Raw genomic sequence first — 26,069 nt, forward strand, 5'->3', positions numbered from 1 at the left:
TTCCGCCGTTAGTTCGACTTTTTCAGCATCAATTTGTCAACAGTTTACATTAATAAAACACAAAAATAATGTGAAGGGTTATTTTTAATTTTCATTTTAGCTTGGCCAACTATGCCATTTGCCTCAGCTGAAAGAGAAATGATGTAACCCATTAGAAGTTTCTCATTGTCTTATCAAGAAATTAAAACCATGTCATAACTTCCACAGAAGCCAAGCTAATTACCTGACCTTTTGGCCATTATTTATGTTTACAATGAACAAGAATGTGTCAAACATGTCAATTTCATTTGACTAATATGATTGAATATTATAGCAATCTGTCTCTATTGCAAGTATTTTATGAAGAAAAGTAATGATCTTTCATGCTAATGAAGTTCTAGATTAAGGTTCCACAAAAAGTATTCTGAAGGATTTCAAAATCTCAGCAACTGAAATTTCATGGATAATTTTTCACTTCTGAAAGTTGTATTATATTTTACATGCCTGGTAATAAGAGAATTTGCTTGTAATATCCATGCCCAGATGGTGGATTGCCTGGAATCTGATAGAGAAGCTCTTCTTGATTTCAGAAATGGTCTTCTTGATCCTGGAAACCGGCTCTCATCATGGCAAGGAACCAACTGCTGCCAATGGCATGGAATAGTTTGTGATGGCGACACAGGAGCTGTTATTACAGTAGATCTCCACAACCCACATCCACCAAAGGTTGGTAAACTGGATCTCGACTACCCACTTCCTTCTGATTCTTCTGCAAGTGACAGGTATGGATTCTGGAACCTGAGTGGGGAGCTTAGACCTTCACTAGCAGCACTCAAGTCCTTGAGACATCTGGACTTGAGTTTCAACTCATTCAGCGACATCCCCATTCCGAGTTTTTTTTACTCTTGGAAGAACTTGGAATATCTGAACCTATCAAATGCGGGGTTTCGAGGTGTAATTCCTCCAAATCTAGGGAATCTCACAAGCTTGCAGTCTCTTGATGTCACTAATTATGATTTACATGTTCTACGTGCTGAAAATCTTGATTGGGTGACAGGTCTTGTCTCCCTGAAATATTTGGCAATGAGTGGAGTTAACTTATCAAGGATTGGATCAAACTGGGTTGGGCAATTGAACAAGCTTCCCCATTTAACTGGGTTGCACTTATATGCTTGTCTCTTATCTGGAACCATTTCATCTCCTATCTCTGTTAACTTTACTTCACTTGCAGTCATAGACCTCAGCTTTAACCCATTCAACTCAAGGTTCCCTGTCTGGCTTGCCAACATCAGCAGCCTGGTATCCATTGATTTGAGCTTTAGCGGCTTGAATGTTGGAAGATTGCCACATGTGTTTAGTGAATTACCCAATTTGCGATTCCTGAGACTTGTGAATACTTTCAAAAAAGCACGTTGTTCTGAAATTTTGAGGGGAAGCTGGAAGAAGATAGAAGTTCTCGATTTGACATTGAATCGTTTATACGGAGAACTCCCTGCCTCCCTTGGAAACATGACATCTCTTACTCATCTCAGTCTTTATTGGAATAATATACAGGGATGGATTCCAAGTTCAATTGGCAAACTTTGCAACCTGAAATTTCTTTCCTTGAGGTTTAATAACCTTACAGGAAATATACCTGATTTCCAGGGAGAATCAGTAAACTGCCCTTTTGAAATTCCTTTCCCCAGCTTGCAGATCTTAGTGCTGAGTTCAAACCAGTTGGTCGGTCAACTGCCATATTGGCTTGGTAGCCTTAAAAATCTGGTTGTTCTTGATCTGGAGTACAACTCACTTCAAGGTCCAATCCCTGTTTTAGACAATTTGAAAAAACTAGTTGTGCTCAAGCTTGCTGAAAATGAACTGAATGGTACTCTCCCTGATAGTTTACAGCAACTTTCTGAGCTGTATGAACTGGATGTTTCAAACAATCACTTGACAGGAATAGTTTCTGAATCACATTTCTCAAAGCTAAGCAAATTGAAAGACTTGGATTTGTCTGGAAACTTTTTCATTTTGAATGTCACTTCCTTTTGGGTTCCTCCATTTCTGTTGGAGTCTCTTTACATTAGTTCATGCCTTCTGAATTCTTCATTTCCTGTGTGGCTTAAATCCCAAAGCAACATCATTTATCTACATTTCTCAAATGTCAGTGTTTCAGGAATTGTGCCAGATTGGTTTTGGGTTATGTCTGCTAATCTAAAAGACTTGAATGCTTCCTTCAACCAATTACAAGGTAAATTACCAAACCCATCAAAATTATCTGCTGATGTTATGGATTTGAGCTCCAACCTCTTTGAAGGGCACATTCCTCTTCCTAGCTTCCCCATATCCTTACTTGATCTTTCAAATAATCAATTTTCTGGTCCTATCCCAAATAGGTTAGGCGAAATCTTAGCAACAACAAGATTCTTGTCTCTTTCAGGAAACCAACTCACTGGTGAGATTCCAATCTCTGTAGGAGAGATGTTGTCAGCTGCAGTCATTGATCTTTCAAGAAACAATTTAACAGGCAGCATTCCATCCAGTTTAGGAAATTGCTCTTCTCTGGAAGTTCTAGATCTTCAAAAAAACTTCTTGTCTGGCAAGGTTCCAGGATCACTGAGTCAGCTAAATATGCTTCAAACACTTCACCTCAGCAGCAACAAATTGTCAGGAGAAATCCCATCATTTTTTCATAATTGGTCTAGTTTGGAAACTCTGGACCTTGGAGACAACAGGTTGACAGGAAATATTCCACCATGGACAGGCAGTGTTTTCCCGAATCTTAGAATACTTAGCTTGAGATCAAATGCCTTGTCTGGAGAAATTCCCTCAGAGCTTTCAGATTTAAGCTCACTGCAAATCCTTGACCTGGCAGAAAATGAATTGAATGGAACTATTCCATCAAGCTTTGTCAATCTCAGAGCAATGGTTCAGATTCAGCGGATAAATCATTACCTATTTTATGGAATGAGCTTCAGGCACTACTATGAAGAAAGCTACAGTGCCAACATAAAAAACCAGCATCAAACATTTAACAAGATCCTCTCCATTCTGACAAGTCTAGACCTTTCTGGAAACAATTTGCATGGACAGATTCCTGAAGAACTGATGAAACTTGCAGGTCTAGCTGTTTTGAACTTGTCAGGTAACCACTTAACTGGTGAAATTCCTGAAAGCATTTCAGAATTGAACCAGTTGCTATCTCTTGATCTCTCAAGCAATAAGCTCTAAGGTCCAATCCCTCCCAGCATTTCTTCATTGTCCTATTTGGGGTACTTGAACTTATCAAACAATAATTTATCTGGTGAAATCCCTTTCCAAGGGCACATAACAACTTTTGATGCACCATCTTTTGCTGGAAATCCTGCTCTATGTGGAGCTCCACTTGATGTCAATTGTACAGGCAATGAGTTGGATAATGGAAGAAGGAGAGCTGATGAGGATGACAGTAACAATGGCTTCATTGACCAGTGGCTTTACTTGAGCATTGGATTGGGATTTGCAGCAGGGGTTATAGTACCCTTTCTTGTTTTGGCAATCAGAAGATCTTGGAGCCATGCATACTTCTTGCTTGTGGACAGAACCGTTGAAGAAATATTATCTTTGGCAAGAAAAGTTGTCGTGCATTGGAGGAACCATCGCCGTTTCAGGGTTTAGTTTCTTAGTAAACCTTGGATTACAATAGTATTGACATTTAATTGTAATGGAATATGAAAAAGTTATTTTGGTGTTCTTATAATTAAAATGTATGGAATTGAATTTTAGATTAATTTTTAATTTTTTTAATTAATATATTTAAAAAAAATAATTTTCAATATTAAATTTAATATCAATCCCAAACAAACTTGAAATAAGTCCATCCACCAATAGTTTGATTCAATAAGATAATATTTTCATTTGATACACTGAGATAAGACTATTATATATGTGATAGAATTACATGATAAGAGTTTGATTAAATGATATTTGATTTCATCCAAAAAAAGAATATCAAGATTATCTCAACTACAGAGTGAGACTACACAAAGAGTTGCTGTCAGAGAACGCAATACAGTAGATCTCATTACATTTATAATTACGAAATTTTATATTTCTTGGGGTTTACTAGTGGAATTTCCAGAGATGTGAACCAACTCCGACAATACAAAAACATATACAATTTTTATATAATTACTTTTTAAGTTCAAAACATTATATTATACATGCTTTTCTCTTTAATTTATTAACTTGAGTGTTCGAGTTGCTGCAGTAAACGTCAATCACCTCACAATTTTTTTCTTACATAGAATCAATTGCAGTACAATTCCGTTTATATGCATAAAATAAGTTTAGCTTCGCTTGGAGTTTTGATTTAAAGATTAAAAAAATTATTTTAAATATATTTAAAAATTAATCTAAAATATTTAATTATTATATATTTTATAATCGAAATGTATGCAGTAAATTGCATAAGTTTTAACTCCGTAAATATTTTAGTAATATAAAAATTCATTTGATAAGTAATAACAGAATTCTAGATTAATTTATTGATTATGATAGTTAGTTAAATTATATATATAAATATAATGTATAATATATAATTAATTTTTTAAGGAGGTGAAAAATTTTACAAAATAAAAGTTATACAAAACAAATTATCCAATTACATAAGTAGTAAAATTTTTAGAAATATACATGAATTTATTTATTTTTCTTTTATCTGAAATTTAAAATTTCATGCTTGAAAAAAAAAAATTCACTAATTTGAGAGTGGAAAACACAGTGAGGAAAACCCAATAATGGACCCGGCCCACCCAGAAAGAAGCTCTAAAATACTTCCAAATAATTTTTTTTATTAAAAGATAATTGCACATAAAGAATTAAATTGTAAAAGTCTGTTTGACATTATTATTTCATCTACTGTTGAAAAAAAATATTTTTTAAAAAATATTATTTAAATATAAAAATATTAAAATAACAAAATAATTTTCTTAAAATTGATTTTTAATAATATTTAAAATATTTTGTTTAAATTACTCTTTATTTTATAATTTTATTTATTTTTTTTATATTATTTCAAAATTATTATCTATTTTTTTAACTATAATAATACATAAATAAAATATTATAATCTTATTTAATTTTCCTGTGAACCTGTTGTTTGACAAGTCTAAGGTTTCCAAATATGAAAAATTCTGAAGAGAATGGATCTCTCCTGATAATCTGTTCTTGCCTAAGTGAAGTGTTTGAAGAACATGCAACTCAGCCATTGAACTAGGAATCCCTCCAGACAAATTGTTGTGTTGAAGGTCTAGAACTTTGAGATCATAACAATTCCCTATGCCTGAAGGAATGCTTCCTGTCAAATTATTTCTTGAAAGATCCAAAACTTCAAGGTGAACTCCAATTGAGTCTGGGATTGCACCAGTCAGCCGGTTGCCAGACACGGAAAGGAATATTAAGTGTGGCATGATTTGACCAATATTGTTTGGAATATGACCAGAGAATTGATTATTAGAAAGATCTATTGCTAAGGCATCTGGAAGAGGAATGGATCCTTTCAAGTGGTTATTGCTCAAATCAACAACATCAGGAACGAAACTTACATTCAACGGATTTGGTAAACGGCCCTCTAAATGCTTGGAAGAAAAATCTAAAAGACCGATAGAGCCAGATATGCCCCAAAACCAGGTCGGAATGGAGCCTGAAATGCTACAGTTTGAGAGTCTTAAAACTTCCATATCTCTTTGGGATCTAAGCCAAATGGGAAAGGAAGTACCTAAGTGGCATGACCCAAAATCCAGTTGATGAATCTGGAATGGAGGGACCCAGTTGGAACTGATATTGAAAATGAAAGAGTTTTCAGACAAGAACAAGTACTTTAGTTTAGTTAACATCAGAAAATGTGCTTCTGAGACAACACCTGTCAATTCATTGTCAGAAACATCAAGGAAGTACAACTCGGAGAGCAGTCCTAAGCTGTCTGGGAGAGTACCATTTAGCTTATTAGAGTTCAGTTCAAGATAAGCTAAATGCTGCAAATTTCCAATGAAGCTTGGAATCTCACCTTTGATATTGTTCCATGATAAAACCAGACGTGTCAAGGACTTGAGTTTTGTGATTGAGGGACTAATCTCACCAACCAAATCAAGGCTGGAGAGATTAATGGAAATTACAGCTCCAGTGGCATTGTCACAGGCTATACCCAGCCATTGACAGCAATTGCTTCCCTGCCATGAGGAAAGCTGGTTCACTGGATCTTGAAGACCCATTTTGAATTCAAGAAGAACTTCTCTATCAGCTGCATTGCAGTGCACCAGTTGAGCAGTTCCACCAGATGCTAATTCTTCTGTAAAAAGGAAGAATATTAAAAGAAATGTGAAGGTCTCCATGAATATTATCAAATGGGAGTTTTAGAAGAAAGTTTCCTATGAAAACTGATGCAGAGAGAATCACTTTGAGGAAATTTAAAGGGAAAATTGGAACAGATTTTCACAGTTTCCAAATCTTTAATTGACTAGAAAGTGATGGGTAAATGTTCAAACAGGCGTGTTCTCAGGTTTGATTAAACCTCAGCAGCAACAGTTAGCTTAGATTGGAAATGCTAAAGGCAAAGCTTCCTTTCTGTACCCATTATCCACGCCCTTTTATCTCAATTTTCAAATTCTGAAGGAAATAAATTAATAAAAAATAATAAACCCAATGAGAAGGTACTTTTGGAAAAATGATAATGCTTTTTGGAATAGGACCTGAAAGCCTATTGCTTGAGACATCAAGAGATAACAGCTGACGCAATGCTGAAATTCTATCAGGAATCTGGCCATTGATGTGGTTCCTTGACAGGTTTAAAACCTCCAAACCAACTAATCTTGTTATTGCTTCAGGAAATCTTCCACTTAAATTATTTCCAGACAGATCTATGCTGGTTAGCAGGGAAATAGTCCTAGTGTACGTTAATCCAAGGCCATTTATGGTTACATATACGTTCTCTTGGTAATTGTGATGTTCAGAAAGGGTTCCATAAAGCAAATAATGGTTAATGTTGTTGAAGTACTGGCATTTTGACTACAACAACTAATTTGAATTTAAAATTAGATATGTTTATTATTTTTTCAATAACATAGCTGGAATTTCAGATTTTCAGCATTAGAATCTCAACTTTATTTTTTTGTTATTTGATTCCTTGATTTTAGAAGAATTTGTTATTTCATCTTGTATAAAACCCCAGTTACAGTGAAAAGTAATATATGGTCTTCCACTCTTTTAAAACCTTGTCAATATTATTTTCTGCTGTGACTTTCAATTTGCAGCAGTTCCATTTTATAACAGTGGTATCAGAGCAATTTATGGTCTTACGGGCCTGCTTTTAACAACATTTAAACCTTTTTTTTTTTTTAACCAAACCAATCCTAAAAAACCAAAACACAAAAACACCAGCCACCTAAAACCATGGCCTCCAGTAGCCTTTCCATCAATCCTCCTGAGATTTTCATAGGTGAAAAATACCAGATTTGGTCAGTAAAAATGCAATGCTATTTGGAAGCCTTTGATCTTTGGGATATTGTTGTTGAAGACAGACCAATCAACCCTCTACCCAGAGATCCAACTTTGGCTCAAATGAAACACAACTCAGAAGAAAAAGCCAAGCGATCGAAGGCCAAAACCCTTATTCAAAATTTTGTTGGACAATCTGTTTTTTACAGAATTATGGCTTGCAAAACCGCAAAAGAAGCATGGGACAGATTGAAACAAGAGTATCAAGGCAGTGATAGAACCAAACAAATGCGGGTGTTGAATTTAAAAAGAAGTTTCGAGCCCCTAACTATGCAAGAAAATGAAACTCTTGCTGAGTATACTGATAGAATTTCGTCGATTGTTAATAATATCAGGTTACTTGGCGAAGACTTTCCCGACAGTCGAGTTGTCGAAAAGGTACTTGTGACTCTTCCTGAGAGGTTTGAGTCAAAAATCTCCTCTTTAGAAGAGTCCAAGGATCTTAACACTATTTCTTTGGCTGAGTTGATGAGTGCTCTCCAAGCACAGGAGCAACAAAGAATTTTGAGGCAAGAGAACACTGTAGAAGGAGCATTTTCTATGCATAAACAGCATGCTGAAAAAGGCAAAAAAAATTCCAATCAGAAGAACAAAGGCAACAAAGATGGGTCAAAACAGAAGAAATATCAACCTTGCTCTCATTGCAAAAAAACTACTCATCTTGAGAAGTTTTGTTGGTGGAGACCCGATGCAATTTGTGGCAAATGTAAACAACTGGGACATGTTGCCAAGGTCTGCAAATCAAAAAAAGATGCTCAAACCCAACAAGCACAAGTGGCTGATGATGTAGATGTGCAAGAGGAGCAAGCATTTATGGCTTTCTGTCTTTCTATCGATGATGATGAATCTGAGGTACAGGAAGAGCATGTTTTTGCTGGTTTTTGTTTTTCTATCAATGGAGCAGGTGATTTGTGGCTGATTGATAGCAGATGCACTCATCATATGTGCAAAGATGATTCTCTCTTTTCGACTCTTGATAATACTTATAAGTCTAGAGTGAAGGTTGGGAATGGCCAATATATTAAAGTTGAAGGCAGTGGTGCTATTACTATCCAAACTCAATCAGGTATAAAAGTGATCTCTGATGTTTTATATATACCTAAAATTAGCCAAAATCTTTTGAGTATTGGACAGATGCTGGAGAAAGACTATGCTTTTGAATTCATTTCAATCCTGCTGGAGAAAAAATGTTCTCTGTAACAATGAAAAACAGGAGTTTTTTAATCAATTGGGAGCAAACTGCTGAGCATGCATTTACTACCACCATTTTGAGTAATTCAGACTTATGGCACAAAAGATTCGGGCATTTCAATCAGAGAAGTTTAATGGAGATGCAACAAAAAGAATTAATTGAGGACATGCCTACAATTAATCACGTTGATCAAATTTGTGAGACATGCCAATTTGGAAAACAAGCAAGGTTGCCGTTTCCGAAAAATCAGACTTTAAGAGCCACTCAAAAACTTCACCTCATTCACACGGATATGTGTGGGCCCATGAAAATTGCTTCCCTTAGTGGTAACAATTACTTTATTCTTTTTATTGATGATTATACCAGGTTGTGTTGGGTATATTTTATCAAATTTAAAAGTGAAGTTTTTACTGTTTTTAAAGAATTCAAGGCTCTTGTGGAAAATCAATGTAATCTCACAATTAAAATCTTAAGATCTGATAATGGGGCTAAATATAGTTCAAGCCAATTTGTTGATTTTTGCAAAGCAACTGGTATTGAACATCAGTTCACTGTCCCATACACACCGCAGCAGAACGGTGTATCTGAAAGGAAGAACAGAACGGTGATGGAAATGGCTAGGTGTCTTTTAAAGGAGAAAGAAATGCCAAATAAGTTTTGGGCAGAGGCTGTTAACACCTCAGTTTATCTGCTTAATCGACTTCCAACAAGAGCTTTAGTGAACAAGACACCATATGTAGCTTGGTTTGGAGTTAAACCTTCTGTTGGCCATATTCGAATATTTGGGAGCATTTGTTTTTATCAAGTGCCTAAGCCTAAGAGGAGCAAGCTGGATTGTAAAGCTCAGAAAGGCATTTTTATTGGTTATGGGACATCAACAAAAGGTTACCGTATTTTCTGTTTACAGACAGAAAAAATTATTGTGTCTAGGGATGTGAAATTTGATGAAGCGGCATTTTTTGATTGGAAAAATCTAAACCCACTGCAACATGATTTTTTTCTTAAAAAATTCCTTAGATAATCAGTCCCATAATGATGATTTGACTGCTGATTTTTTCTCTAACGATAATGTGGATGATCTTCCTATGAGAGGTGTCAGGTCCTTGGCAGACATCTATCAAAGTTGTAATGCAGCAGTTCTCATCGAACCTAATGGCTATGAAGAAGCTCATAAGTCTTTAGCATGGAGGAGTGCAATGGATGAAGAGCTACAGATGATTAACAAAAATGAAACATGGCAATTGGTAGAGAGACCGAAAGACCGCAGAGTTATCGGAGTCAAATGGGTTTTTAAGACAAAGCTCAATCCTGATGGTTCAATCAGTAAACACAAAGCCAGATTGGTTGTGAAGGGTTATGCCCAACAATATGGTGTGGACTACCAGGAAACATTTTCTCCTGTGGCAAGGTGTGACACAATCAGACTCATTATTGCTCTTGCGGCACATAATTCATGGCAGATTCATCAACTCGATGTTAAATCTGCTTTCTTGAATGGTTTTCTTGTTGAGGAAATTTTCATTGAACAACCTGATGGGTATTTAGTTCCTGGTAAAGAAGATCATGTTTATCTTTTAAAGAAGGCTTTGTATGGCTTAAAACAAGCCCCACGGGCTTGGTGCGACAGGTTGGACAGTCATCTTCTCCAACTGGATTTTTACAGAAGTCAGAGTGAAGCAACCTTGTATGTAACAGGAAGTAATTGTTTCAATTTATGTTGACGATATGCTTGTAACAGGAAGTAATTTTGAACTAATTCAACAGTTCAAAGATGAAATGAGGTGTTGCTTTGAGATGACTGATCTTGGCATCATGAAGTATTTTCTCGGTATGGAAGTAACACAGCTTAGTTGTGGAATTTTCATATGTCAACAAAAATATGCTTCTGATGTTTTAAGAAGGTTCAAAATGGAGGAGTGCAAACCTCTTAGCAAAGATGATGATACTAGTAAAGTGGATGGAAGCATGTACAGAAGTTTGGGGGATAGTCTTCTGTATCTTACAGCAAGCAGACCTGACATATTGTTTGTTGTAAATGTGCTTTCCAGGTTTATGAGTTCTCCTAAAGAAACCCATTTCTCAGCTGCTAAAAGGGTGTTGAGGTACATTAAAGGTACTGCTGACCTTGGAATTTTCTTTCCTAAGTCAGCTAATGAAAGTTTGAGTTTAATTGGTTATTCCGATAGCGATTGGGGAGGTTGTGTTGATGATTCACGAAGTACCACAGGGTATCTATTCTCTTTAGGGGTTGGATATTTCACTTGGAGTTCAAAAAAACAAGAGACTACGGCTCAATCTACGGCAGAAGCAGAGTACATTGCTGCTGCCTGTGCTGTAAATCATGCTATCTGGTTAAGGAAGTTGCTGGAAGATTTGGGGTTTGAGCAAACTGAACCCACCAGAATTATGTGTGATAATATGTCTGCTGTTTCGATGGCGAAAAATCCTGTTTTTCATGGGCGAACCAAGCACATCAAGATCAAGTTTCATTTTCTTAGAGAAGTACAACAATCTAATGAAGTGTTACTTGTTCATTGCTCATCTGAAGAACAATTGTCTGATATATTCACAAAGTCCTTGCCAAAAGAAAGATTTGAAGCTCTGAGGAAAAACATAGGAGTTTGTCATCAAAATGCCATGGAGGAGTGTTGAAGTATTGGCATTTTGACTACAACAACTAATTTGAATTTAAAATTAGATATGTTTATTATTTTTTCAATAACATAGCTGGAATTCCAGATTTCCAGCATTAGAATCTCAACTTTATTTTTTTGTTATTTGATTCCTTGATTTTAGAAGAATTTGTTATTTCATCTTGTATAAAACCCCAGTTACAGTGAAAAGTAATATATGGTCTTCCACTCTTTTAAAACCTTGTCAATATTATTTTCTGCTGTGACTTTCAATTTGCAACAGTTCCATTTTATAACAAATGTTTTGTTGCTGAGTCATGGCTTTAAGATTGCCCAGGCTATCTGGAATGGAACCATTTAACTGGTTTTCATCCAGGTCTAAAATTTGTAGGGAACTCAAATTTGAAACTACCAAGGGAAGTTCTCCAGAAAATTTATTTGACCTGAGGCTAAGTATCCTGAGACGAGGAAAAGCTTCTCCAAACCAACCTGGTAAATTTCCTGTCAACATGTTGTTTCCCAAGTCTAAAGTTTCCAACTTTGACAAATTCTGAAGAGATGATGGAATTTTTCCTGAGAATTTGTTGTTGCTCAGGTGAAGTGTTTGAAGCCCAGTAATCTGACCTATAGAGTTTGGAATCGCACCAGACAAATTGTTCTTTTGAAGGTCTAGAACAGTGGGGCTTTTTGCAAATTTAGGGGCGGGGGAATTAAATTTTGCGGATTTGGGGTTGGCAAATTTTAATTTGCCGATTTGGGGTTCGCCCGCCACGTGGCGGGCGAAAAGAGAGTCTGGCGCTTCTTTGAGAAGCGCCAGACCCTGGCGCCTCTTTGAGAGGCGCCAGTTGAAGTGTTGGCGCTTCTTAAAGAAGCGCCAGGTCAGGCTGGCGCTTCTTTAAGAAGCGCCAGGTCAGGCTGGCGCCTCTTAAAGAGGCGCCAGCATGACCTTGGCGCCTCGGGAAGCGTCAGGTGACGCTTCCCGAGGCCCCAGTCTCTGTGTCCCGAGGCTGGCTGGCGCTTGTATAAGAAGCGCCAGCGTCAAGCCTCGGGACAGGGAGTTGGCGCCTCTTTAAGAGGCGCCAACACCCGTGCCCCGCTCCCATAAATACCCCCACCCCCCGTTAACTTCATTCTGATTTCCTTGCTCTTCTTTGCATTTTCACTCTCCTTTTACTTAATACTCCTCCATCACAAATCTGAGTACTCTTCTTTTTAATATTTTTCATCTCTTTTAATTTATTTCTTTTTTAATAATTTATTTTCACACTTTTTTATTATCCTCATTATTGTGTTTTAATTAATTTATGGCTTATATTTATATTGTTCCAAAAGTTTTGCGAGGTAAATTAGCTAAAAATAGAGTGAAAAAAATGTGGAGAGAAATATATAAATTAAGAATAGATTCTGAAAATAATTTTTATCAACATATTTTATGTCTTAATTATTATTTGCAAAAAATAATTTGTTCTGGTTATAATATGCGGAATATAGAAATGGTGAATGTTTTGATCGAAACTGTTCCATTATGTTATTTTAAAATTTTAAATTTTATTTGGTCAAAATCCGAAGTTAAAAATTATTCTGATATAGTTAATTATTATTTTCGTATTTATGAAAAATTAGATTATGCACCTTGGATGCGTTTACAACACAGTCTTCCTATTTCGCAAAAAGAATTTTGTAAAAGAGAAAATAGAAGATTAAGAGGTACGTATTTAGTTAAATTTATTAGTTAAATTTAATATTTAATATTTAATGTAATTTTTGTTTTTAATATTATATTAACTGACTTATTAATTTCAGAAGGAGGTGAACGTACCAGTTATAAAGCGAATATGTATGATTATTTGGAACAGAGAAGGGGAAGAATATTTAAATCTGCTAAACGTTCAAGTGAAGGTCGCAAATTTGGCAAATGTAAAAATAAATAGAAAATTGAAAATATATGTAATGAGTTAGTATTTTAAATTTGTAATATCTTTTTTATTTTAAATGCATATTTTGTTGTGTTAATATATTTAATATTAATATTTTTATTTTAAATTTTTTTGTAAATATGTAATTGAATAATAACTTAAACTATCTTTATAATGAAAAGCACAAAATATAATTTGTAAGTAATTGATTTTAAATAATAAAGTTTAAAGTAAAGAAAATATTTAATTTAATTGTAAATAATTATAAATGCATTGAAAATTTAAAGTATATTAAAAATTATAATTTTTAAAAAATAATTAATTTTGATAATTAATGGGAAAAAAATCTGAATGTTCTATTATTTTATAATGCATATTACTATATAATTAATTTTTAGACTCGTTTTAAAATTTATATTTGAAGTATTATAATCATAAAAAATGAAATACTTATACATAAAAAATAAACATAATTTAAAGTTTGAAATAAAAAAAATATTTCATTGCATTGTAAATATAATGAAAATTTAAATTATATTAAAATTGTACCTTTTACATATATCAAATATTTAATTTTTAATAAAAGAATGACATAATAGTAAATTATAAGACACAACATTATATAATTAATGAGAAAAAATAATTAACTTTGATAATTAATGAGAAAAAAATTATGAATATTTTAAAAAATATAACACCTATGAATAAGAAATAAATGTAATTTTAAAATATATAAATTTTTGAAATAAATATAATTTAAAAATATATAAACTTTTTGAAAAAAAAAAAAAGAAAAACTGTCGGCAGCAGCATGGAAAGCTGGCGCCACTTTATATTTGAAGTATTATAATCATAAAAAATGAAATACTTATACATAAAAAATAAACATAATTTAAAGTTTGAAATAAAAAAAAATATTTCATTGCATTGTAAATATAATGAAAATTTAAATTATATTAAAATTGTACCTTTTACATATATCAAATATTTAATTTTTAATAAAAGAATGACATAATAGTAAATTATAAGACACAACATTATATAATTAATGAGAAAAAATAATTAACTTTGATAATTAATGAGAAAAAAAATTATGAATATTTTAAAAAATATAACACCTATGAATAAGAAATAAATATAATTTTAAAATATATAAATTTCTGAAATAAATATAATTTAAAAATATATAAACTTTTTGAAAAAAAAAAAAAAGAAAAACTGTCGGCAGCAGCATGGAAAGCTGGCGCCACTTAAAGTGGCGCCAGTTACTGTTCGGGAACTGTTCATGAAGAGAGGTCTCTTCATGGCAGGGAATCCCTGCCATGAAGAAGCCCACGCCTGGCGCCAGTCAAAGAGGCGCCAGGTACTGTTCATGGCAGAGATGCTCTGCCATGAAGAGAAGTCCCTTCATGGCAGAGGCAGAGAATCTCTGCCATGAAGGGAATAGGGTCGTGGTGCTTCGGGAAGGCAAGAAGACCACTACTGGCGCCACTTTAAGTGGCGCCAGAATGCTGTCTCGAGGCGTGCACGCCTCGGGACAGCAAGAACACCATCCTGGCGCCACTTAAAGTGGCGCCAGGATGCTACCCGATAAAGGTGGCGCCACTTAAAGTGGCGCCAGCTTTTCATACGCCCTATTTTGCTCTCCCCCACCCGACGCCCTATTTTACTCTCTCCTCTCATCACGTTTACTCTCCTCATATTAACTCTCTTTTACTGAAATTCAGTCGACTCAAATTCAATAGCAATTTCTGAAAGGTTAGATACATTACTCTTATTTATTTATTTATTTAATTTGTATTTTATATAGTGTATTATAATTATTAATATGCATCTTTTTTTAATTAATTTATATTAATTTTTTTAATTAATACATATGAATCATTGAATAGAAAAAATTATAATTATCTTGAAATTTTAATTTTTTCGTATGATGGGTTGCTGCAATAATTTTAGGTAATTTTTTTTATACTATAAAGTAATATTATATATCTTTAAGAGGGAAAGAAAAATATGAAAGAAAAAATCTGTCTTACTTTTAAATAGATAAATATTAAAATATAAAATGAACTTTACATTGTACTTATATAATCTTTTACTTACATATGCAAAATGAAATTTATTTTTCATGGAATAACTGTTTCACATAAATATATTATATTAACAATTACTAATAAATAAATATAATGATATATATATTATTTATAATGCCAGTAAAATTATAAGAATTATAAATAAAATTTGAAATATGATTTGAAATTTTTGAAATTAATATAATATTTAAACAAAACGAATTTTTTATAAATAGATAGTAAATTTATACAAACTTTATACATTTAGACAATAGTTTAAATTTTTATAAGAATTTATAAGTAATAAATTTATAAAAAAATATAATTATTTTCCCGTTGAAAATGGAGGAGAAAGTGGGATTTATCCTAACGATTTCAGCTCTTGATATTGCAGTTTGGGGTACAATTTTCATTGTAAGGCTATAATATCGAATTATTAAAAACAAACAGGTATGAGTAATTATATTGCACTTTAATATATTGCACTTTTTTTTTAATGTTAATTAAATACTTACTTAATCTATGTTTTGTTTGAAATGCCTATGATAGATTTGACGAAAATGAGTTTTCCGACATATGGAATTGTACACTGGGATGGTAATGTTATTAGAACCGAATTAGGTTACGACTATGTTGGTGGCCAACACAAATTTTTTCGTATGAAACGAAGGTTGAATTATGAGGATCTTTTTATGAAAATAGTTCGTTCTACAAATTTGTTAGAACACAACGAATTCATATGCAAGATTGAATATAGGAAACCAATTATTAGTGGTAACGATTACAAATTTGAACTAGTTAAACTGCTGAATGATGCCGATGTAGAGATGATGTTCGATTACGTCAGTACACTAGGGTCTGAGAGCATAGTTTTTTACGTCGATGTCGTTAGAGATATTCATAGAAATCAGAACGATGATTGTGCTGGTCCCTCTAATACTGATCCAAAAACGAGTTCACACTGTAATTTTCATTCGAATACTGAAGAGGCAGAAGAAATTACAGTCAGTCCAATTAGTGCGTTTTGTACTGCCGACATAAACTGTAATGGTGTTCATAGTATTGTTAATGACGGTGTGGATGAAGTTGATGAATTTTTTGATTTAGAGAGATTATCTGAATCTGACATTAATGAGTACGAAAGTGGTTGGATTGAGGACGACGAATTGTTATCAGGTGATGATAATGTTGTTGCTCATTATAGTAATCCTATTTTGCCACTAGTGCATCCACCGCCATTTTCAGAAATAGATTTTGAATTAATGCGTGTAGACCCGTATGCAAAGCCACCAACTGATATGTTTTGGAGTCCGAATATGGAGTTTTCTGTTGGGATGATTTTTCCAAACAGAGATGCTGTAATGGCAGCAGCAAAGGAATATCATTTGCGTAGACATCATCAGTTCTGTTCTAACGAGACAAAGAGAAAAACATATAGTATTATTTGCAAGAATAAAAAACATAACTGTAAATGGCATATGCGTGCTTCAATGAAGGAGGGATCTGAGTTTTGGAAAATTGTATCGTATAATGGACCGCATACTTGTTCGAATCCAATGGTTGAAAAAGATCATCCTCAATTGGATAATAAATTTCTATGTCAATTTATTTTGCCAATGATAGAAGAACAACCACAAATTAAAATAAAAACACTTCAGGCAGAAGTTAGAGATAAAATTGGATATGAACCATCATATTCAAAAACGTGGAAGGCAAAACAATTTGCAATTAGGAAAATTTTTGGCGGATGGGATGAATCGTATGGAAGGCTCCGTAAGTACATGAATGCAGTGTGCCACTTCAATCCTGGTTCGATCTTCGTAATTGAAGATGATCCCCATTACATAAACGATCGTCTGGATCGGACTTCTCGTGTATTTGATCGTATGTTTTGGGCTTATCGCCAATGTATTGAAGGATTCAAGCATTGTCGACCAGTAATTTTTGTTGACGGGACATTCCTATACGGTAAATATAGTGGGTGTTTATTGTGTGCGACAGGGCTTGACGGAAATAATCAGATATTTCCATTAGCTTTTGCTATTGTCGAGAAGGAGGATTCAGATAATTGGGGATGGTTTATGTCTTGTTTGAGAGGTTATGTCACGGAACGCGAAGATTTATGTGTCATTTCTGATCGACACATTGGAATTAAGAAATCTATGGAACAAGATTGGTGGCAACCACCTAGTGGACACCATCGATACTGCATACGACACATTTTGAGCAATTACAACACAAAATTCAAGAATGCAACAATGAAGGAATGTTTGCGAAAGGCTGGTAAAACTTCATCTGCATGTTATAATTTCAAATTGGGATTTTTTTTTTTATTCTACCTATTCATGTTCAATGATATATTTTTATCGTAACAGCTAATCATAACCAAAAGAGAAAATTCTATGACGCAATGAATAAAATTAAGGAAGTTAATCTCGAGACCTATGAATGGGCTGTGAAGATACCCTTGGAGAAGTGGACTCGTTCCCACGATGGTGGAAAGCGATATGGATCAATGACGACAAACACTATTGAGTCTGTCAATGGAATGTTGAAAGGCTTTCGAGCTTTGCCTATTACAGCGATGGTTGAAAAAATATTTTATCAATGTGTGCATTACTTCGATACAAGAAGGAGTCAATTTCATCGGCAGCAACAAGAGGGCTATAGATTCACCCAGTCAACTGCTGAAATCATACAAAAAAATGCACAATCAACAAATGGCCATCGTGTTACGACATTTAATCATGATGATTTGGTTGTTGAAGTTCGAAGTTCCAAAACTGGTCAGAAACAAGTTGTTAAGCTTATAGAAGGGACCTGTACTTGCGGAAAATTTCAAGAGATGCGTATCCCATGTTCACATGCCATAGCAGCCTGCACGTCGAGGTCTGTGGATTATGAGCAATTCGTTGATAGCTACTACACTCTCGAAAGGTCAATTAAATGTTACGAAGACATGTTCAGTCCATTAGGTAATTCAGACTACTGGCCTGCAGATTTAGAATTACCACTATTTCCAAACAAGAACCGAATAAGGAAAAAAGGGCGACCGAAGTCATCGAGAATTCAAAATGAAATGGACTGGAGGGGTGCGAAAGTTAATATTCCTGGAAAAAGTCACTGTTCTATATGTGGTCAGTCGGGACATAATCAAAGGACATGTAATGTGAACAAAAATTAATGATTTTGACATGCCTATTTTATGATAAAATTTGTAATTTGTTGTGATTCATTGATTGTTTCTGATATTTATCCATTTGACATTTTACGCATGTTACATCAAGAAAAATGTCATCCTCCAAAGATTTTCGTGTGGCATCAGCATGCCAATCAAGCAGAGGAAAGAGAAAATATAGTACTCATAACACTCTAATAGACAAATATATTGACCCAAACAATTGTTCATGGTATGGTCACAAGCGATGTTTTTCAAATCAACCAATCAATGCTTGTTTGGAACAAGGTTTTGCTAACCATATATTTGTCGGGTATCATTCCAAAAAAATTTCTGATTTTGGAAATGCGACAGTTGCTCCTCGACATGATTGGCAACGTTTGTGGGAGATTCGATGCGAATTGGAAGCTTATTGTGGCTACCATGAGTTGCATATTCCAAAAGCAACATCGGCAGACATGAACCGCAATACATGTGAAGAAGTTAATAAGCTGAAGGATCAACTACTTAAAGAAATTAGGCTTATGGAGATGAGGCTAGATAAATATCATGCAGAACAAAGTGAATTCCCAAGTGTATACGACGATAGTCAGTTATCATGTTCCAGCAATTTCAACGTACACAGTAATTACCTGTCTGATTATAGTGACAATGATTGCAGCGATTTCATAAAATATTTGCCACATTGTTTACCCAAATGCTGTTGAAATGTCTACATGCATTTATCGTGTTATGTAATATGTTAACATATTGACAATGGTATGTCATTTTTTTTCTGAGCAACAAGAAGAAGATGGTTAAGGGTTGAGGTAATCAGGTTGGGTTTTAGGGTTTAGGAGGTCAAGTTTAGGAGTTCATCACTTGTACTTAAACAAAGAATAACCTTGTAAATTCATATCATTCTTTTATTTTTGTTTTGTTATCATCATGTCTAGCAATACAAATTATTGACATAAGGAATTGACAGTTGTAATAACCCTTTGCAGGAATGGACAGCTCAAATGATAGTAGATTATTTATTAACCCAGGACCACGTGATCCTTCATTGTTATATCTCCAAGCATCTCATAGGTCCCAAGTCGTGTGGGATGATCCACAAGAGGCCGGTGTAATCACATGCCGACGATCATCTACTGTATTACACGGTCATGATATTGATGACAGGCTTATCCCTTATCTCCGTGCTAGTGGATTTTATGGAGCTGTTCGATTAGGGTTCTTCCATTTAGATCACCACCTCATAACAGCTTTGGTTGAGAGATGGAGACCAGAAACACATACTTTCATGTTACCCCATGGGGAGTGTACAGTTACACTTCAAGATATGGGTCTGATATCTGGATTACCTACTGATGGCAATGCTGTTACTGGGACTACAGGACAGCCTTGGCAATTACAATGTCAAGATTTGCTTGGGTTGGTCCCGGATCGTGAAGTTATGAAGGGAAATACTGTTGCACTCACCTGGTTGAGAGATAACTTTGACCAAATTCCAGAGTACGCTGATGATGTCACTATCCAGAGGCATGCTCGAGCTTTCCTATTACGCCTAATTGGTGGATCGCTATTCGTTGATCGGTCTGCTCATAGGGTCAATCTAATGTTTTTGCCACTACTCGCTGATTTCAACACTTGTGGTCAATATAGTTGGGGTGCAGCCTGCCTTGCTTGGCTTTATAAAGAGCTTTGCAGAGCAACATCATCACAAGTGCAGCAAGTTGGCGGGCCACTTCATATTTTACAGATTTGGGCATGGGACAGAATCAAGACAATAGCCCCTACCATCTCCCAGATACATCCCCTTCCAGATACACCGATTGGCAGTCGGTATGTGCTGTAAATTTTGTACAACTACACCGAAGTATCTTGTAACTAATTCCAAACTATAAATTGTGTAGGTGGAGTAATGCAAGAAGTATTACCGAAGTTACAACGCATGTGTTGGTGCAACTTCGGTACCAACTTGACCGCATGGAAGCCGAAGAGGTCATCATTGTATACCTTTAAATTACATGTCAATTCAAATTATATCATTTTTACCTTTGACATTATCTTATCTACACAGTTTATATGGGAGCCATACTCTGATGATGTGGTGGACGCTATGCCAGATTACTGTCTACAGGGTAGACAAATATGGAGATCGGTTGTTCCACTGATTTGTTTTCATATTGTTGAGTGGCATCAACCTGACAGGGTGCTGAGACAATTTGGATTTTCTCAACCCATTCCACAACCACCACGTCAAACAGATGATATGCATTCAATAAAATTAACTTCTTCAGCTACCAACTGGATGACCGAGAACCAACATTGGATTACGCTCTGGGAATCAAGGCACCGACGAATTGTGGCCAGCAATACTATGACACAGCCATTACATTACCATTCACAGTATATGGAATGGTACAGAATGATTGCACGTCGGTGGGTGTCTCAAAAGGGTGCATCAATCGGCGCTGTGGTAAGAGGCGCAAAGATTTTTTTATTAATTATAAAAATTTTTACATAACTTTTGGGATAGATATCTTAATAAATACATTTTGCAGGAGGATGGTCTGGAGAACTGCCGCTTATGGGCGAGTCAAGTTCGTCACCCAACAGTAGATAAAATTGGAAATGCAGTTAATTCAATGTTTCATGCACTTCGTTTGTTTGATCGCATTTCCCAAGTACCACCTCCACAGCCGGCGCCACCTTCCCAACCACTTCCGGATGACGTACATGACGCACCCTCCTCCTCCAGGAATGCTCCACGACAACGTCGCCACACTACCAGGCCATCAAGGGAGATGGAAATTCCACAGCCTACGCCAAATCAAGGTGTAATGCAGATACCATCACCAGTTGCATTCCATCCATACGGCTCATATACAGAATTGGGTCAATCTTCACAAATGCCAACTTATGGAGACGATTTTCATAGTCAGTATACAGGATGGACACCAGGGCCTTCTTCTATGCCTTTTCAGTCGTTTACTCCAACTCCTTCCAATTACGATCAGACTGGAGGGGAAGGCATGGCTAGCACGTCATTCGACTTCTTCTCTCCTGCGCAACCACATACTCCATCAGAGTCTGTTTTTCCAGCATTCCCTCGACAATCATTGGATGATCCCTCAAGCAGACTTAGCTTGTTTTCCTCGGAATTTCCTGAATTATTTTCGGCAACCCCTTATTCAGGAGATTTTGTTTTTGCAACTCAGGATCCAGTTGTTGGGGAGAGTTCAAGACATCGATCTCAACCTCCTGATTTAAATATATCTATGGCTGACGATGATGTTGGAAATTCTCAAGAAACTCAACAGGAGCCATCATTTGACGGGCGTCGGTATAACACAAGACGTCCTCATGAGAGGAGACCAAGACATTGTGGCACGGGCGGTCATTTGCATAGTCATCATTAGCATTACATATCATTCAAAATGTTAATGTACATTTTTGTATAATTAAATTTAATTATTATTATTGTTTTTTTTCTAAAATTATAATTATATATAAATATATTATTATATATTAATTTTTTTGCTCAGGCCACGCCTGGCGTTAGGCCATGCATGGGACATGCATGGCGCCTCTTTGAGAGGCGCCAGGCATGCATGGGACATGCATGGCGCCTCTCAAAGAGGCGCCAGGCATGCATGGGACATGCTTGGCGCCTCTCAAAGAGGCGCCAGGCATGCGACATGCATGCCGCCAGGCATGATTGGCGCCTCTCAAAGAGGCGCCAGAGTGGCGGCCCTGGCGCCTCTCAAAGAAGCGCCATAGCAGTCAGGACATTCTGGCGCCTCTCAAAGAGGCGCCAGGGTCTGGCGCTTCTCAAAGAAGCGCCAGACTCTCTTTTCGCCCGCCACGTGGCGGGCGAACCCCAAATCGGCAAATTAAAATTTGCCAACCCCAAATCCGCAAAATTTAATTCCCCCGCCCCTAAATTTGCAAAAAGCCCACATGAGGGAAGAACAATTTCCTATGCTTGAAGGAATACTTCCTGTCAAGTTATTTTTTGAGAGATCCAATATATCAAGTGACAACTCTCCCACTGAGGTTGGGATTTCACCGATCAACTTGTTACTAGAAAGATCTAGTAAGAAGACATTTAGAAGAGGAATGGGTCCCTTGAATTGATTGGAGCTCAAATCAACATTAGCATAGGGAGTTATATTGAATGGATTTGGAATATGACCCTCTAGACTATTGAAAGAAACATTCAAAAAGGCTAGAATGCTAGTCATGTTCCAGAACCAATTTGGGATAGAACCTGAAACACCAGCCCTTGAGAATTCTAAAACTTCGATCTTTTTCTGAGATCTAAGCCAATAAGGGAAGGAAGGACCTACATGGCATGAACTCATCTGCAAGAAAATGACTTGGAAAGGAGGGACCCAATGGGAGCTGACATTTAAAATGACTGAATTATCTGATAAAATAATTTGCTCCAAGTTCTCCAACCTATGAAAATGAGCTTCTGAGATTATACCTGTCAGGTTATTAAGTGAAACATCAACAGTAGACAACTCAGAGAGCAGTCCAATACTATCTGGCAGACTGCCATTTATGTTGTTTGATGAAAGCTTGAGGATAGTCAAGTGCTGTAAATTTCCAATAGAATAAGGGATGGAACCTTGAAGCAAGTAATTGTCCAATCGGAGTTCAACAAGATTCTTGAGTTGGCCAATTGAATTTGGTAAGCTTCCTGTCAGTTTATTTAATGACAAGTCAATGTATTGTAAGTTAGAAAGCTTACCAATGGAGCTTGGAAACCCACCTTCAATATTATTGAAGTGAAGATCAAAATCGGTGAGAGATGTCATATTTCCAAGATGAGCAGGAAGTCTACCATGTATTTCATTGATAGATAAATCAAGAACTCGTATCTTTTTCCAGCCTCTTGCAAATAGTTGGAAGCAGCTTGCTGAGAGTTCTATATTATAATTAAGCTTCAATGCCTGCAAATTTGGCAATTCACCAAAACCAAGCGGAATCCTTCCAGTCAACATGCTATATGAGATGTCGACAGACACAAGGCTGCTAATGTTCACAAACCAAGCTGGTAACTTGGCCTTGAAGAAGCCGCCCGTAAGGCTCAAGACTTCAAGCGAAGTAAAATTAACAGAAGGAAGAGAATAGATGAAGCCTGATAAACCACAGAATTGCAAGTGCAACTCAGATAAAAGTGGAAGCTTGTTTAATGGTTCAATCCATGCTCCTCCCAAATTTGAAAGCTCTACACCATTCATTGCCAAATGCTTTAGCGAGAGAAGGCCACTCAACCATTCAAGATTCTCAACAGTTAAACCACCACAAGAGACATCAAGAAACTGCAAGCTAGAGAGGTTTCCAAGATTTGGAGGAATTGCGCCACTAAACCCAGCAATTGACACGTTTAGATAGTGCAAGTTGTGCAAATCTGACAGGAAATGAGGAATTTTACCATGGAAATTGTTCCCACTTAAATCCAGATGTTTCAACGACTTAAGTTTCGCCAAAGAAGGTCTAATCTCTCCGCCTAATGGCTGAAGGCCTGATGAATTTGGGAGATCAACTGCGAGAACAGCACCAGTTGTGTTGTGACAAGCTATTCCTGACCATGCACAGCAATTGGTTCCATGCCATGAAGAGAGCCGACTCCAAGAATCATTCAGGCCCCTTCTGAGATCAAGAAGAGCTTCTCTATCAGCTGCATTGCAGTTCACTGACTGAGCAACTCCACCAGAAAATACTTCTCCAGATAACAGACAGATAACCCAAAGAAAAGGAAAGGTCTCCATAGATCAAACACTCAATAATGCCCTGTTTAGTAGCAGAGAATTTAGAGGGATTCTGAAGAAAGTTTTCTAGGAAAACTGCATGAGGTGAGTTTCATGATCTCATGGTATTTAAAGGCAAAACCAGAACAAATTGGAAAGTTTTCTTAATTATGTAGAGCTGACTATAAACAGTTGCACATATGGTTTCTTGACTTGGGAGTTTTGGGAGTGTTCTTCACTTCCAACTTTAATGACTGCAAATTCAATAATTTTATTTTATTTTATTCTATTCGAAACTTTTATGTACATTTTATAATTTAATTTTAATTTTAATTTTAGAATTTACAGTCAGTTCTGTTAGAGAAAAGCCAAAAGCTTTTCCCATTGATAAAAGTTACGTAAGTTCAAGCTTTGTTGATGCAGCGTATTCTCAGGTTTTTGAATCCTACCGATTAGGAATGCTTTTCTTTCGCATGTAATTATTTTTTTCTTTATTCTTTTATGTTTCAATATATTATTACCTTTTTATTCAGTAATTTAAAAAATCATTTTTTAATTCAGTAAATGAGATAAATATTTTACTTTATATTTATAAAATTTTATACTTATAAAATGTTAATTTTTATATTTTAAAAATTAAAATTATTTACTATAATAATAAATAAAAAAATAATGAATAAAACATATTATGTGGATTTCATTAAATCTGAGAAGATCTTAATAAAAAAAAATAATGGATAAAACCTTTTAATAAAAACCTATTATGTGGATTTCATTAAATTTTAGGAGATCTTAATAAATTAAATTATTTTGTAATAATATAATAAATATATAATTTATTATCTATTAAAATTTATAATGGTAGTTTTTAAATTATTAGTATTAATGCACTTTATTTTAACTAATTATTATTTATATATATTATTTTTATTTTGTTTGATCTTGAAATTATACATTAATTAATCACATTTAATAAAAAAAATTATTAATTTAATTTTTGATAGTAATATTTACATATATATAAACACATTAATTTAATTTAAATAATCAATTTAATGGAGTAGAATAATAAATTTAAACTCTAAAATTAATTTAAATAATCATCTAGCAATTTAAATTTAATAATAAAAAAATAAAAAATTTATATAATAAATAAGACAATTTTAATTTTTATATAAAAGTCACATAAATAAAACTGTTTATTCCTTTTCAACTTTTTTTTTATAAATTTTTTATCTACTTCATCATTTTCGTCTTGAATAACTATGGATAATATATCTTTTATTTTTTTTAATCTTTAATTTTCTTCATGCTCGTCTTTAATCACTTTTGATGATATCTCAACTTTTTAAATATATGATCCTACCATTTTTTTCAATAAATTTTTTGAATTTGATAAAAAAAAAAATAAATTCTTTCAATTTATTGTAATTATAACTATAAAGAAATAAAATGTTATTAAAAATAGTTTTATCTATAATATAATTATTATAAATATTAACTGATTTACTCTTCATAAAATTAATTTATTTCAAAAATATTTGAATCAACTACTTATAATAATTGTTGAGATAGTTTGCCGTTATAATTTATCTGTATATTAAAAAATTTATAATTTATAATAATAATATTTATTTTTTAAAATAATAATAAACATTCGTGCACTCACTCACAGGCTTTCATAAATGCATCTGAGTAAATCTGAAATATTTCCGGTTCTACTCCTCCAATTCCCAATTTCTATTTTAAAAAAAATAAATAAATAAACATTTGTATAATATATCACATAACTTAATATTAATATTAATATCATAATAAGTAGAATATGACTTTCGTT

At 34.7% G+C, this 26,069-nt stretch overlaps 3 protein-coding genes, 1 long non-coding RNA gene and 1 pseudogene across 4 annotated transcripts; 3 read left to right on the top strand and 2 right to left on the bottom strand.

Annotated features, from left to right (window-relative positions):
• The first annotated feature begins 297 nt into the window (after window positions 1-297).
• On the top strand, window positions 298-3,715 carry LOC122724863 (annotated as a pseudogene).
• A 251-nt stretch (window positions 3,716-3,966) lies between these two features.
• On the bottom strand, window positions 3,967-11,993 carry LOC122724848 (receptor-like protein EIX1). The gene is made up of 5 exons (XM_043960741.1): window positions 11,621-11,993; window positions 6,655-6,981; window positions 6,397-6,457; window positions 5,095-6,289; window positions 3,967-3,979 (listed from the first exon to the last, which is right to left on the bottom strand). Exons 1-5 carry the CDS (start codon window positions 11,828-11,830, stop codon window positions 3,967-3,969), a joined length of 1,806 nt encoding a protein of 601 aa, XP_043816676.1. The 5' UTR covers window positions 11,831-11,993.
• A 2,918-nt stretch (window positions 11,994-14,911) lies between these two features.
• Window positions 14,912-19,798, top strand: LOC122724864. Its single transcript, XR_006352251.1, has 3 exons — window positions 14,912-14,993; window positions 15,702-15,757; window positions 19,472-19,798. It is a non-coding gene; the product is annotated as an uncharacterized LOC122724864 (long non-coding RNA).
• An 11-nt stretch (window positions 19,799-19,809) lies between these two features.
• LOC122724849 (serine/threonine-protein phosphatase 7 long form homolog) lies at window positions 19,810-21,892 on the top strand. The gene is made up of 4 exons (XM_043960742.1): window positions 19,810-20,312; window positions 20,384-20,471; window positions 20,551-20,949; window positions 21,035-21,892. Exons 1-4 carry the CDS (start codon window positions 19,810-19,812, stop codon window positions 21,890-21,892), a joined length of 1,848 nt encoding a protein of 615 aa, XP_043816677.1.
• Window positions 21,893-22,366: 474 nt separating this feature from the next.
• LOC110624346 (receptor-like protein EIX2) lies at window positions 22,367-24,253 on the bottom strand. The gene has a single exon (XM_043960743.1). The coding sequence runs from the start codon at window positions 24,251-24,253 to the stop codon at window positions 22,367-22,369; it is 1,887 nt and encodes a 628-aa protein (XP_043816678.1).
• Window positions 24,254-26,069: the final 1,816 nt, after the last annotated feature.

The sequence above is a fragment of the Manihot esculenta genome, chromosome 10 (genome assembly GCF_001659605.2).
Source record: "Manihot esculenta cultivar AM560-2 chromosome 10, M.esculenta_v8, whole genome shotgun sequence".
In the NCBI taxonomy this organism is placed as follows: domain Eukaryota; kingdom Viridiplantae; phylum Streptophyta; class Magnoliopsida; order Malpighiales; family Euphorbiaceae; genus Manihot; species Manihot esculenta.